This window comes from Candoia aspera, chromosome 2 (genome assembly GCF_035149785.1).
Source record: "Candoia aspera isolate rCanAsp1 chromosome 2, rCanAsp1.hap2, whole genome shotgun sequence".
Lineage (NCBI taxonomy): Eukaryota > Metazoa > Chordata > Lepidosauria > Squamata > Boidae > Candoia > Candoia aspera.
Window position 1 is genome coordinate 198631028 of NC_086154.1, and position 14305 is coordinate 198645332.

Here is a 14305-nt window from a genome sequence, read left to right on the forward strand (position 1 = left end):
TAGATGACAGAGACTTTTAGATGCATTATGAAATTACTGTAATAAACTACTGCCAACACACATTAAAAAGCCTATCTGGAAGAGACCACAAGAAACAGACTAAGGCGCAAAGTATGTGTATACGTATGTGTGCGCACATTTTTATTCTTTGAAAAACCATTTACTGTATTTGATTGTTCCATTTATACCGTTAGGGCCTTTCACTGTTTAAGAACAATACAATTGAAATGGTTTGGCATCCTTGAAGAATGCAAAACTACCAGCAGATTTAAAGGAGGCATCACTGGTTAAATTATAGCCATACCAGGTAATAAGACCTATAGCTATCTAACTGCAATAATCCCTAGATGATACAGTGTTTAAAGACTGGATATTTCTTCACTGACCAATGATTAGAAGCAAAGTGAGGGCCATAGGCTTCAGTCAGAACAGAAGAGAACATCCTTCAGGGGGACTTAACATTTATTGGGAAGGAGAGGAGGGGAGCTACAATGGGTAATGATACAAAATAACTGGAGCCAAATCAGACTTTTTTTTAAAAAAAATGTGTTAAGCCTGTTGGTGGCTTTTCATTATAGTTTTGGTGTATTTTCTACTTCAAATTGGCAGAATAAGTGTTCTGGTATTACAGCATTACAATTAAAGGGCCACAAGCTGCTCACTCCTATCACAAAGCACTTCGTAGTTCGTATCAGTTTTTAACAATGTTCCCCTGAACTGAACCATGTACAAAGAATCCATCACCAAAATGTGTACTTAAAGGGGATCCTCTGCTCAGAAACCTGAACCCCAGCTAGGAGGTGAGGAAAGGTTTTGTGGAAGCTAAGTTGGAGTATACCAGTTTGAAAAGCACTAATCCCACAAGAATTGATGCACAGCAAGCTGCATTTCAGGTGGCTGTGGCACTAGCAAAATTTTACTTTGTATTTTTCTCCCATGCATAAACCACAATGACTACAGCTGATGCTTAAGCAAATTGAAAAATGTACAGGGGGTCCACAAGGGGTGATCAAGAAAGCGAGTATGGTGCCTTCGACTGGGGCCATCTTGACTCTTTTTTACCACCCCATCCCCATCCCTGCAGAGGGCCCTGGCATTGCAGAAGCACAATTTTTACAAAGAGAAAGCTGCTTTGTGAGATAGCAGGTGGCAAAGAGGATGATCCAAGAAAACACAGGGCCAAGCAGGCGAGGCACAAGGGAAACAGAGAACAGTGAAACGTACTTTTGTTGGAAATGCTGACCAAAAAAAAAGAGAGAAAGAAAAAAAAGAAGAAAAATAGAGACACAGAATAAAAGCTAATAACACCATGATGGGGAATTAAAAAGATCCCAACCTGAGAGCATTCACTGCATATAATGCAAAAGTGGTGAACAGGAAACTGAATAAACAATTGAGGCATTTATTAGGTAGGAGAGGATGAATGCTCAGTCTGTATTTTATGCAAACAATTATGTATAGCAAATGTGGATTCAGACAATGAAAAATTAATAATGCTTGAAGGTATTTAAATATGTATGTATGTTGCTTGCATACTTCCCATTCTCACAGGTATTAGGCAGCTAACAATCTAAACAAATAAAATACTCCAGGGAACCTCAATTACCTATAAGCATAAAAATAATAAGCATCAACAAATCCAAACACCACATGCCACATACCAATCCTGTTCAGAGTCAACCCCAGCTTCCAATCATTGGGCACGCTCCTCCTGTGCAAGATGGAACAGGCAGGTCTTCAAAGCTTTCCTGAAACTTATAAGGGATGAGGCTGATTGAACTCCCACTGGGAAGGAGTTCCAAACAGTTGGGGTCAGCAACCAAGAGGGCAGACACTGAGAGTGCCCACCTCTGATGCCCCTTCATAGGGTGGAACCTGGAAGAAGTTGATCCTATTTGATCTGGCTGGATGGGCAGATGAATACAGGGGAAGCCAGTTCCACAGATAACATCCATATAGGGTCTTAAAATGACAACCTACACCTTGAATTGCACTTAAGACTCCAACTGGTAAATAGTGCTCCTCCTGAAGCATCAAGGATACCTGAGGATATTGAGATATGCCCATCATTGCCCACACTGCCAGGTTCTGCAACAGCTGTGGCTTCCAGACATTTTTCAAGGGCAACCCCATGTAGAGGACATTACAGGAATCAAAATGGGGGTGACTAGGGCATGAATAACTGTGAGCAGGGCATTCTGATCCAGGAAAGGTCACAACTGGCACAAAAGATGTAGCTGTGCAAAAGCCCTCCTAGCCACAACTGCCAACTATTCCTTGAGCAGGAGCTTGAATCTACGAGAACTCCCAAATTGCAGATCACCTCTGAGTGAGGGACTACAAACTCATTCAAAGATGGAATTTCCCTGGAATAATTTTGGCTACAAACCCAAAGTCACTTCATCTTGGAGGGATTGAGCTGAAGACTCTTCCTTCCCATCCAGACCCTGACCTCCTCTAGGCACTGGGTCAGCACTTGCACCACATCATCCATTTGGCCTGGGGACAAGATGTACAACCGTGTATCATCCACATATTCATGATACTAAACTCTGGTTGGTGGATAGCCTCTTTCAGCAGCTTCATTTAGATGTTATAGAGGAGCAAAGAGAGGAGAGTTCCCTGAGTTACTTCATAAAAGAGAGATCTCCAGATATATTTCTCCACTCCTACCACCACCAATTGGAACCAGCTCTTCAAGATGGAGGAAAACCACTGCAAAACAGCATCCCCTCTCCAATCCCTTGAAGAGAGTCCAGAAGGGTACAGTGGTCAGTGGAATCAAAAGCCACCAAAAGGTCAAGAAGACCAGGAGGGTTGCACTCCCCTGATCATGGTCTCCCACAAGCATGTAGATGTAGATTCTGTGCTGTATTCCAGCCTGAACCCTGACTGCCAAGGTTCCAAATTAACTGCATCCTCTAAGGTCCTTTGCATCTTGTGGGATGAACGGGGCCCGAAGTCACCTAGTGAACTGCATGAAGACTTAATCTTCCCTGGTGAAAATCCCATACTACATTCTAGTTTATTTTCATTATTTTCTTATATATTATGTTCTTGTCATACCACACATCAACATTTGCCTCCAGAACCAAACGGAGGTTCTGCCTTTAATGACAACATTTTATAGATAATTCTGAGTTAAACTGTAAAGGAAGAAATTTAAAACAGGTAAAAAGAAAAGAAGAAAACAGAGGAAAACATTAGCCATTCTATCCAGAGGCTTACAGGACCCTCTAGTGTTCACACAGTATAAATTAAATACATCCAAGCTGACTTGCAATTTAATGATGAGACAGAAGAACCTGTGGTATCAATTCCATCTGTGGAATACTAAAGATTCATATAAAGTAATAAAATAAAATAACAAATAACAAAGTAAATCAAATCAAATCAAATCAAATTGGTTGGGAGAGGGTATTTGCAGATTAAAATGTGTTATCAATTGACATATCAGGATTTTCATATTGCTTTTTCCAGCTTTTCTATGAGTTTGTTTTAAATGGGGAAATTAAAAAATGGAAACATTCCCCAAATATTCATTTTAAATAACAATATATATTATGGTCCGTGTCTGATATTTGCCAATAATATTTTTTTCAGTCTGATGTGCACATCAAAAAATATGCACAATAGACCTGAAATCTCACTCATCTTTCTTTTGCATATCAGAATATTTCTTAATGTGGACAATTTGAAGTCATCCAATGCAAAATATTTGCTTTTTTTAAATATATTTTTCTATTCTGGATAAAGCTATAGAAGGAATATCTTCTAAAAAATACAATTTGACAGGAACACATCCCAGTCCCATATAGAGGAAACTGGGATGTGTTCCTGTTAAACTGTGTTCAAAACATTTCATTTACATACAGAAACAAAAACCATGGAGTATATATTCATTTAATGACAACAGGGATTAATATATATCCTCTTAATGACGATAGTCTAACAAATTTCTGAGCTGGACATAAAGTAGATAAGATAGGTCCTCAAAAATTCACACATTTCCTGATGGTCTTTATTGAAGAGTTTGAGGTTTACAGTTTATCAACAATAAATTATTCTATAAAATCCTTACTAAACAAAATGCAGACAAACTGGCACAGATACAGAAAATTGGAATTAACTGGTTTGAGACATTCCCAAACGATGATGCACATATTTTTGGAGTTCTTGGTGCCAAAACTAACAGGGCAAGCTACTACATATAAACTGGCAGCAAACCCCACACTCACTTGCACTGATGATGTTACCTAGTCGGGGAATGAAATGTCTGCAAGCAAACAACCAAGCTCAGAGAGCACCAAGGACTCCACACTTCATCCCTGAGCTATATATGTTCTCTTCTTTTGGATGTACGTATTTTTATTGTCTCCATTATCCTAATAGCCTATTCAATTTCAGACTTTATGCAGGCATAGTATGTTCTCCATCTCTGAACACTGAGCTATTTCCAGGGAATAGAAGGTTTCCATTTGATCATGGTAAGTTAAAAAAGGTAGAGTGGGAGGAAGGGTATGTGGCTGTCTAGATGTCAGAACTGCAGTATTACACAAGACTTTAATATGCACAAATGTGGGAGGATTTGACGTTACCCACAACAGAAGAGTGGATCGTAAAGGTGATGGAGCTTGCTGAGATGGCTAAATCGACAGCTTTGATTAGAGAAAAGACACTGATTAAGTTTAATGCTGATTGGAAAACCCCTTTTGGGCTTTTTGCACAAAACAGAAAAAAATGAAATTATGAAATATGGGTTTGATGATTAGAAAAAATGAATGTTATGTTGTAACCTTAGAGTAAGAGTCCAATTTAAATTTATATATAACTGTTGTAAAAGAAAATCAGAAGTCATTTCTTTGTATCTCTTTTTTCTTTCTTTTCATTTTGCATTTTTGGCTTTGTTCTCTTTTTATTTTCTTTCTTTCCTTTACCTTAAATATTAGTTCTTGTTAGTTTTTATCTTCCTAGTTTAAAAATTTAATAGAGTTGTTATATAAAGGAACTGCAGTATTACTACCACTCCAGTATTGCTCCCAGCATCTTCTCTCCAACGACCATGTTCTACAATTATCTAAAGAGGCATATTCCCCATTCCCAATATAGAAAAATCTTAAAATCTTCCCATGAAGTTCCAGGGAATCTAGAATAGCAGTTCCAAGTGATGTCAATCATAGTTCAAAAAAGCTACAGAGGTCAGAAAGCAATGACTTCTTATCAAGAGGAAAACTTGCTAGTTGTCCATTTTCTTAGAACACAGTTTAATCAAGACTTGAAGGATCAAAGCAGCACAACAGAGTTTGGTTTAATCATGTATCAATTAAGAGACTAATACATAAAGATGCAAAGCAGGATTAGGCTGTATCATAGGCTTATCTTAATGACACTAAGGATCAAAGTGAGATGCTCGAATTCTCTTTCAGATCTTCTGTTAAAGCTGTTAACTCAAAAGTTAACTTCTGATAATGTAAAAATGAAGTCCTCCCAACTGACTGTGTTCTACTGAAGCATAAAATGATTATGTCTCCCTAAACAAAACAGGATTGCACAAAGATTAATATTTTAATCCATACTGTGCAGTAAGAAACTCCCTTACTCAAAAGTACCCTTGCAGTTTTTACCCTTGCACAGTTTTATTTCCTTGAATATTTCATCCAAACATATATTTGAGAGCCAGTTTGGTTCAGTGGTTAAAGCAATGGGCCAGAAACCAGGAGACTGAGAGTTCTAGTCCTGCCTTAGGCGTGAAAGCCGGCTGGGTGACCTTGGGCCAGTCCCTCTCTCTCAGCCCAACTCACCTCACAGGGTTATTGTTGTTGTGGGGAAAATAGGAGGAGGAAGGAGTATTAGGTATGTTCACCACCTTATTTATAAAGAAAATAATAAAGGTGGGATAAAAATAAATAAATAAAAATTTGCACGTTAAATGACTTTTTGGGGGAAGTTGTGTCAATAGAAAAACTTCAGAGTGGAGAAAGGGAAGAAACCGGTGAGAGATATTGATGCAAGGGCTATGCAGTGCTCCAGATGTGATGCAGAAGAGGTGCTCTGGAATGGGCAGGAGTACCAACACAGCACTTCTTAAAGCAACTGCTGTTATTTGCAGGATCTTGAAGCTGCAGTGGCAGCCTCCCTGCAGAAACTGCAGTCTTGGAGAACAAAATTCTGCTTTAAAGACAGGTGTGCATTCAGACTTGCAGCCTATTGTGAAGCACCTCTTCCAAACTAAATCCAAAGTGTTCATTACCCCAATATAATGTCTGAATTAGGTGTCTGAATGCTTTCATTCCCAGGTTCTGAAAAACATTTTCATAAATAAAAGTTAGTCCTCTTCCAAATTCTAGCCATCTCTTATCTGCCTACCAAGGAAAGTTAACGAACTTCCAACTTGGAATTCTATGCACGTTTCCATTCATTTTTAATGGTATTAACAATAAAGGCTACATAATTATTCAGGCTTCTTGAAGGATTAGCAGAGGCATATTTCCCCAAGCTGTGAAGAGAATGAAGGGTATATAATATGAGACATTTGAGCTCTTTCAATTAGCACTTGCCAAAGCAAAGGGCAGATCACATGGCAAAATAGTTTTTGGATTGTTAGCTCTTCCATACAGCAGCATTAAAGCGCCATTATCCCATGTAGGAGCTGGCAGAAAAGTATGCTAATTTAGAGAAGTCCTGACACATCTCAACCCTTATTCTGCCTCAGCAACACAACAGCATATGGGTTTGGTCCCCATAAGAAGTGGAACAGGGAATGAGAGGGGCGGGTGGGGAGCACCTCCTTCACTGCCAGTTACTGCATGTGGAGCCATTGCTCACTGCGTCTCCTCCTGCTCTACTCTTCAGTCACTGGAGAAGTGAAGTGAGAGGAACTGGGTTCCTCTGTCTCTGAGGCCAGAGTGATCATTCTGTGGGATCAGCAAACTGGTGGGAAAGGAGCCATTTCTCCCCTCTCTCCCCACCCCCACCCCTAGCCCTAACCCTTCTTTTGCCACTCAAGGCAGGACAAGTGGGGAGGGAGAAGAAACCAGGTACCCACTTCTCTTGGGATCAGTGGCAGGCAAAGAGGGGGAGACAAGGAAGGGAGGTGGGTCTTTTCCCCTTTACTTTGGCAGGGGCTAGCCAGAGAACTGCTCTGTCCCCACCCCCTTTCCCATGGGGTTAGGGAAGCACCCGGGGAAGGTGACTCTTCAGGCTGCATCCCCACACAGTAGGTGGTGAGAAGACCATCTTCCCTACCCCAGTGGGAAGGAGGCAGGGGAAGCAGCTCTGAAGATGGTATTTTTGCAGCTTTACTGGAGAGGGAGCTACAAACTGCTTCTTCCACTTTCTTTCTCTCCCGGGAGAGAAGTGGGGAAACAGGTCTGGAGCTTCCCCTCCACCCCACTACAATTAGGCTGCCGGCTCTCCTGCCCTCCATGGGGGGAAGCAGCTTTACCATGGGGGTCCTGCTTCCCCTCTTTAGCTGGCACACCTGTGGTATAGCTGCCTCCCCTCTAGGTTAGGCTCTGTAGTGCTTAATCCATTGGCAGAGTTCGTTGCTGACACACGTGCAGTTCTGTTAAGGAAGATTGCTGGATGTGTGTGAAAAGCAGACCTACCCAGCTCCATGGATTAGACACTGCTGAGGGTGGTGGTTTAAGAGAAGGCGTCCCCCCACATCAGGCAAGGTTGGCAAGAGACACGGGAGAGATGGCTTCCTGGCACAGTGTTCTTACCTTGACCAAAGGGGAATGGCCCTGAACATCAGTGGCCGGGGTTTGTGTGTGACCAATAAGAGCAGGGCATGTCCAGCCCCCTAACTTTACCTTCAACTAAGGCACCACCTCATGGCACTTGCTGGCAGAAGGAAAAAGCCCTGCACTTTAGCAGTGAAGCAAGAAAACATGAATACGGATTGCCTCATTGGGGCAGGGCAACATGAAGGTGACATCTTCTGTTCATGTCCTCCTCTAAATTCATTTGCTGAAATAGTGCTGGTCCACAGTTAGCAGATTGTGCAGAAGATGCCATGTCACTTCAGGTGTGTGAGGACATAGTCTTTTTCTGCAGCATTCTTGCTTCCAATCCCAGTGCAAATAAACATGGGGCCAGGAATAAGAATAGCTTACGACAATTCACCTAGTTATCCACTTTTAATTGGTTCAAAGTGTTTTTTAAAAATGGGAGACCTTTCGGACCTATAGTGTGGTGGAAGCAAAGGCAGCTGCTATTCTTCAGCAGAACACTGTTTTCTGACAAGCATTAGGCTGATATTGTAGCTGCTAACTTTCCTGCTAAAAATGTGATGCAGTTTCTGCTGGAAGACTGGACATTCAAAACGCAGCATTTGGGGGTGGGTTTCATTAGGGACAGAGGCCAGAAATTAAATGAGTGCTATAACAGCTCAAAAGTGTCGAATACAGAATTTAAAAACAGGTCTGAAATACATGTAAGTATTGCCTATATGCGTTTTATATTTAAAATATGGCAACAGGGTACATGAAGGCATATGAATGTTACATTCACAATAGTACAGTAAATGTTTTCAAATTATATTGGAGATGTACAGGTAGTCTCCGTTTAGCGACTGCCTCCTACTAGAGCGATGGTTCATAGTGACCAATCCTTGCATTTATGACCTTGTCAGGTCTGTAAAGCAAAGGAAAGCTGAAGTAAGATCATAAACACAGTCGTGGTTTTACTTAGCGACTGCTTTGCCTAACAACTGAGTTGCCGGTCCTAACTGTGGTCACTAAACGAGGACTACCTGTATATATGTTTTATTTTATTTTTTACTTTTTTATCCCACCTTTATTATTTTTATAAATAACTCAAGGCGGCAAACACACACAATACTCCTTCCTCCTCCTATTTTCCCCACAACAACAACCCTGTGAGGTGAGTTGGGCTGAGACAGAGTGACTGGCCCAAGGTCACCCAGCCAGCTTTCATACCTAAGGCAGGCCTAGAACTCTCAAGTCTCCTGGTTTCTAGCCCAGCACCTTAATCGCTAGACCAAACTGGCTCTACCTTGTTCGTTGGAAGCCAGAGCTTTTGTGATATGCTAACTGTATTTAGATTCAGGCCTTCTTTTCAGTATATATTCTCTTTTAAATTAACTTTATTTGAATTCTAAATGGTGAATAAACTCAGCTTAGGATAAACATATATAAGGAGACATTAGAAATTATGCAACAATGTATTTTTAAAAAATGATTAAAATGTCTAAGCATATTTTCCATATTTTTTTCTTAGCAAGACAAGGATAGGATTACATTTCCCAGTATCAGCAGTGTAAATAAGATAATGTTTCTGCCAACCACGAATGCTTATGAGGAACATAGAAAAGGGAGGAGAGCTCAGCATTCCACCAGACCAAAGAATGAACAGGCCTTTATGAACAGGCCCTAAGCAGAGATCATATGATCTCTATTATTTCCTCTTTTGGGGTGAATTTGCTTGAAAGCTTAGCTAGCTGAAATAACAAAATTTTGCTCATTTATTTATTTAATTTTTATCCCGCCTTTATTATTTTTATAAATAACTCAAGGTGCTGAACATAGCTAGTTGCCTCTGAGATAAAAATGTCAAGTAACATTCATTTGTATCTATCCTCTACACTGACTAACAGAATTATAAATAAGCCTTATGGGTTGGAAATAAAAAATGAAATCTCAGAGGAGCAGTATCTCCAAAGTTTTAGAGAATAAGAAGTATTAGTTAAGTTAATGTCCAAAAGGGTGGAGAACAACAATCTGGACAAATGTCTTTGTGCATTGTATTTCAAAACCAGGGTGAAATCACAGAAAAAATTTCTGGCACCAGCCCAATCACAGAATACTATCACAAAATACTGAAAAAATTATATGAGAGATTTGTGGGGAAGCAACTGTTTTCAATATGTACAGACAAATTTCTCAAATGCATTTGATGATGGCTTACCTCATTGTCTGATTCCACAAGTACTTGATCATATTCACTAAGAGCTACTAGAAACATAATGGAGGTGACATTTTCAAAACAGTGTATCCATTTTCTTCGTTCCGATCGCTGTCCCCCCACATCCACCATTCTGGAATAGGAGCAAAATTCATAGGAATCAAGACAATGTACAAATACTAAGATGTTAAGGACATGTTTTTATTATATTGTTTATAGGCTAGGTCTCAATGTCAGTGACAATAGGGTGCATACAACTACACTTCAGCATTCTGCAAAAGTTTAAACTGACAGCAGGCATACATTCTGCTTTGAAAGGACATCCAGATAAATGAGGCAGGCAACAGAACAGAAACCAAACCAATAACAACTTAATATTCGTGAACAGAATTCCAGTATCACCATTCCGGAATAAGTTGATTGAATAGAGGTATAGATACTGTTGACAGACAGCTACTAATCACGCTGGTATCAAATTTGCATGAAGGAATTACACAGTCTCCGCCTTTCTCCTGAAAATATAGGCCAATTAACCCTTGTAGTGGCCAAATCCATGGTAAAGGAACAAATTAGGGACATCGATCGTCACAGGGATCTCACCAGTGTTCCTGAATTTTATTACCAATTGTTAGTCTGCCACAAGCCCACTCTTGTGGGGCATTTATACACTCTAACCCTGAGAAAATATAGATGGGCTATTTCTAGAACCGATTTTAAAGCTCTTCCTTCTGGACTCTTAGTGGGTAGATTTCATGAGATTTGTTATCCTGAGACTTTGCACTTATGGCTCTAGGGAGGTAGAAATTCTTGTCTTCCTACAGTGTTCCTTATATGATTTCCCTGGAGGTGCTTTGCTCTCCCCAATTATTTCCAAATTTAAGGGTCATACAGATAAATGTTATATTTATTTTGACCCTCTTTTTTGTGCTTCTTAGACTACAGTTAATAAAAGTCAAAATAAAGAACTTCAATAAAAGTTCTTTAGAATATAAAATTGCATGGAAAAGTAGGCGACACTTGTCAAACTGTATATTTGAACAAATACACAAATGAACAGAAGGTGATACAGCTCTTACCATTATACAAAGTTAAACACATCTTTAAAAATGAGTGTACTTAGTAAAATTAAAACAGGAATCTTTCTGTTCAATATGGTAAAGAGTCCAATCTTTTCCATACTGACTGTAAACATCTTTTATGTATAACGACAGCATAATAAAGTAGGGGAATTCTTAAAGAGATAGACATTTCTAGTATTTTTCAAGTTTATCTTCTAATGACACAAGATGAAGCAGAATTTGTAGTTAGGATTTTTATTAGAAACTGGTGGTTGCAATCTGTAAATATATTTAAAAAACCTATTTATGTGCAATTTATAAACTATAGTCATACCTTAATGGTCAGAAAAGCATATTGTTTATTACATAACACAACACTCTATTCCGCCTTCCCCATTTTTTTTATCAGTGTAAAATACTGATCTAAACAATGAACTTTTCAGGGGTTGAATAGTTTTGCCTGAATTGCAACTATATGGAAATTGCTACTACTAAGCTAAAAGAAGAAAGGGAGTGGGAGGAAAGAATACATTTCCAAAATAGCATTTTCTATTGGTACAACTAGTTAACGTATATTTTTACGCTCCCGGTAGAAACCTCCCCCTCCAAAAAAAGATCTCTGAAGTAGAGCACTGATCAATTTTAAAAATTATAAACCTTTTGTCTACCTGAAAATAACACTTTGTAAGTCAAATGGATATTCGATGATTCCTGTGGTTGGAACTCGAACTCTAAGAACATCTTGTTGAGTGGGTAGATATCCAGAATCTGCTATACGGTCCAAATCGTTAAGGTAACTATAGACAGAAGAGAAACATCAGGAATGAAAGATGGGAAACAAATGCACGCTGAGAGAAGGAATTGTATAAAGAAGCAGGAGGGTTTGGATAGGGCACATATTAGCAAACTGTAATGAGATCAGATTCCTCCTCGGGGAAAAAAACCCCTTGAAAATAAATTTTATAGCAGAATCCAAAGAATCTCTGTATGGCTTAACTTTTATTAATTGTTACTAGATGTTTCATGATCTCCAGAATGTTCAAAGTGACCAGGACAACAATTTAAAATTTATTAACCTGTCTTGGCAGTCTTGTTGTACAAATTACCTTCTGTATGAAAGAGATGTTGATCAGCAAGATTCAAAATCAAAAGTTTGTAACATGAATTGGATCAAAGTGCTGGATGCACTATAGAATAGCTGTTTGCTACAAAAAAAAACGCAGTTTTTCCCTAAACACAGAAGTTTTGCCTGTTCTTTTTTCATAAATGTATATACACCAGTGACATTAACAAATGAGTTCAGTTATTGTTAAAACAGGTTCACTGATATCAATGCAATTTAAGTTAATCATGGTTCTCGAGAGGATTCATCATCAACTGACTCAACGCAACTATAGCATGACAAATGATCACCTAATCAGTAATAAGAGTTTCTCCCCAATTTCCATGCTATTTTCTATAGTGTTATTTCATTTTCACTGGCGTTTTCAGGAACTATGACCCTGTTTTTAACTGTGATTTTGAAGTAACCAAGATTAGACAATACTTAGAAAATGGATAGAATCATGTGTCCATTGACACATAGATAGGTGCCTGAGAAATTCTCCCTGCAAAACATTTACCCTATATATTTTTAATATTCTGAATGTACTGTATGTTAAGATTTATTTCATTGCCTATTATATATTCATTTAAATTACTCATTCAAAGATATACATGCAATATAAAATAGCAAATAACCAGATAAAAATATCTATCAAAACAACAAAATAAAAAAGACAAAATAAAATTTCTTCAAAAACGCTGCAGAAACCCCCAAATTCTTAACCTAACTGTAGAAAGTATGCAAGGTTGACATATACTCAGAGGCTTTCCAAAATGAAGACTTCTGCTGCAAACTCTAGATATATTTAGGGATCAATCCAGAGTTCTCACTCTAAGCACAAATGGCTAGGCTCAAATTACAATATTTTAGATACTTTATGCAAAGATCTAGCTCTCTTGAGAAATCTATAATGCTCGGAAAGGTGAAAGGAAAGAAAAAAAAAGAGGATGACAGCAGCAAGGTGGATGGACTCAGTTATAATGGTGATGGGTATACCAATGCAAGACCTGGCTCATGGCAGATCATTCTGGAAAAAATCTAAGTGGTGACCAAGAGTTGACACCAACTTGATGACACATCATATGTAAACATCATCAGCTTAAGATGTTCTTGAAAATTAAAACAAACAAACATCCAAATTTTCAGAATATGTCTGATTATGTATAATTCTGGCTACAGGTAGGCCTCAGTTAATGAGGACAATTGGGACTGGAATTTCCATCACTAAGCAACACAGTTGTAAAGCATGACATCACGTGACTATGCTGCTTCATGACAGCAGTGCTGGCATTTCCCGGTTGCTGTCATTAAGTGAATCATTGCAGGTTGTTAAGCAAGGACATCATGTAGTTGCCATTTGCAACCTCCTGCCAGCTCTCCCATTTGCTTGTAGGAAGCCAGCAAAGAAGGTCATAAATGCTGTGATGGCTGGAACTTCGAGAACCAGTTGTAAGTACCACTTGTTCAGCATTGTCACAAGTTCAGTTGCTGAATGAGTGGTTGTTAAGTGAGGCCCACCTGTACTGAGCAGCCCCATGTATAATGTATTATAGTTACAGGTAGTCCTTGTTTAGTGACAGCCTCGTACAGGGACTGTTTGCAGTTACGACGGTGACAAAAAAGTAACTTTGCAACCAATCCTTGCATTTACAACCTTTGTAGGTCTGTATTGCAAAGGAAAGCTGAAATAAGGCTGTATGCACAGTTGCAGTTTCACTTAGTGACCGCTTTGCTTAACAACCAATTTGCCAGTCCCAATTGTGGTCACTAAACAAGGTCTATCTGTATTCAGCCTGAAGATTGCTTGAGCATGAATTACTACAGCCAAGTTATATCTGTCTGCAAAATAGCCAAAATTAATATAAGGCATTCTGGGCCACCACAGCCATGTGCTTCTCAAGTAAGAATGTCTGCTTTTTTCAGGACACTACACACCCACCATGAACAGGTTATTGCTTTTTTTTTTTCATACTGAAGTTTTAGCTATCAGCAGTCCTTTAGCTGATTTAACACAGTAGCCTCTCAGAGATGTAAAAGAATATGGGAGGTAAGTTGGAATCTTTTGAGATCCCCTAGTACAAGTGCCATGAAAGTTAAATAGCACATCTCTCCACAATGCTGTTTCCTGCAAACAAATTTGTAGATATGGATAAGCAATTCAGTCCATGGTCAAGAGTAGCAAAAGCTGCAAACCAGATCAAGGAGCATCAACAGG

General features: G+C 39.1%; 1 protein-coding gene across 1 annotated transcript in view; it reads right to left on the reverse strand.

The window, feature by feature from the left end:
- Nucleotides 1-14305, reverse strand: part of LOC134491418 (guanine nucleotide-binding protein G(q) subunit alpha) — a 119160-nt gene that overhangs the window by 7923 nt on the left and 96932 nt on the right. The window contains exons 4-5 of the mRNA XM_063295165.1: nucleotides 11654-11782; nucleotides 9931-10060 (exon numbers count right to left, since the gene is read on the reverse strand). Coding sequence (XP_063151235.1) covers nucleotides 9931-10060; nucleotides 11654-11782 — 259 coding nt within the window. The remainder of the gene's footprint in view (nucleotides 1-9930; nucleotides 10061-11653; nucleotides 11783-14305) is intronic.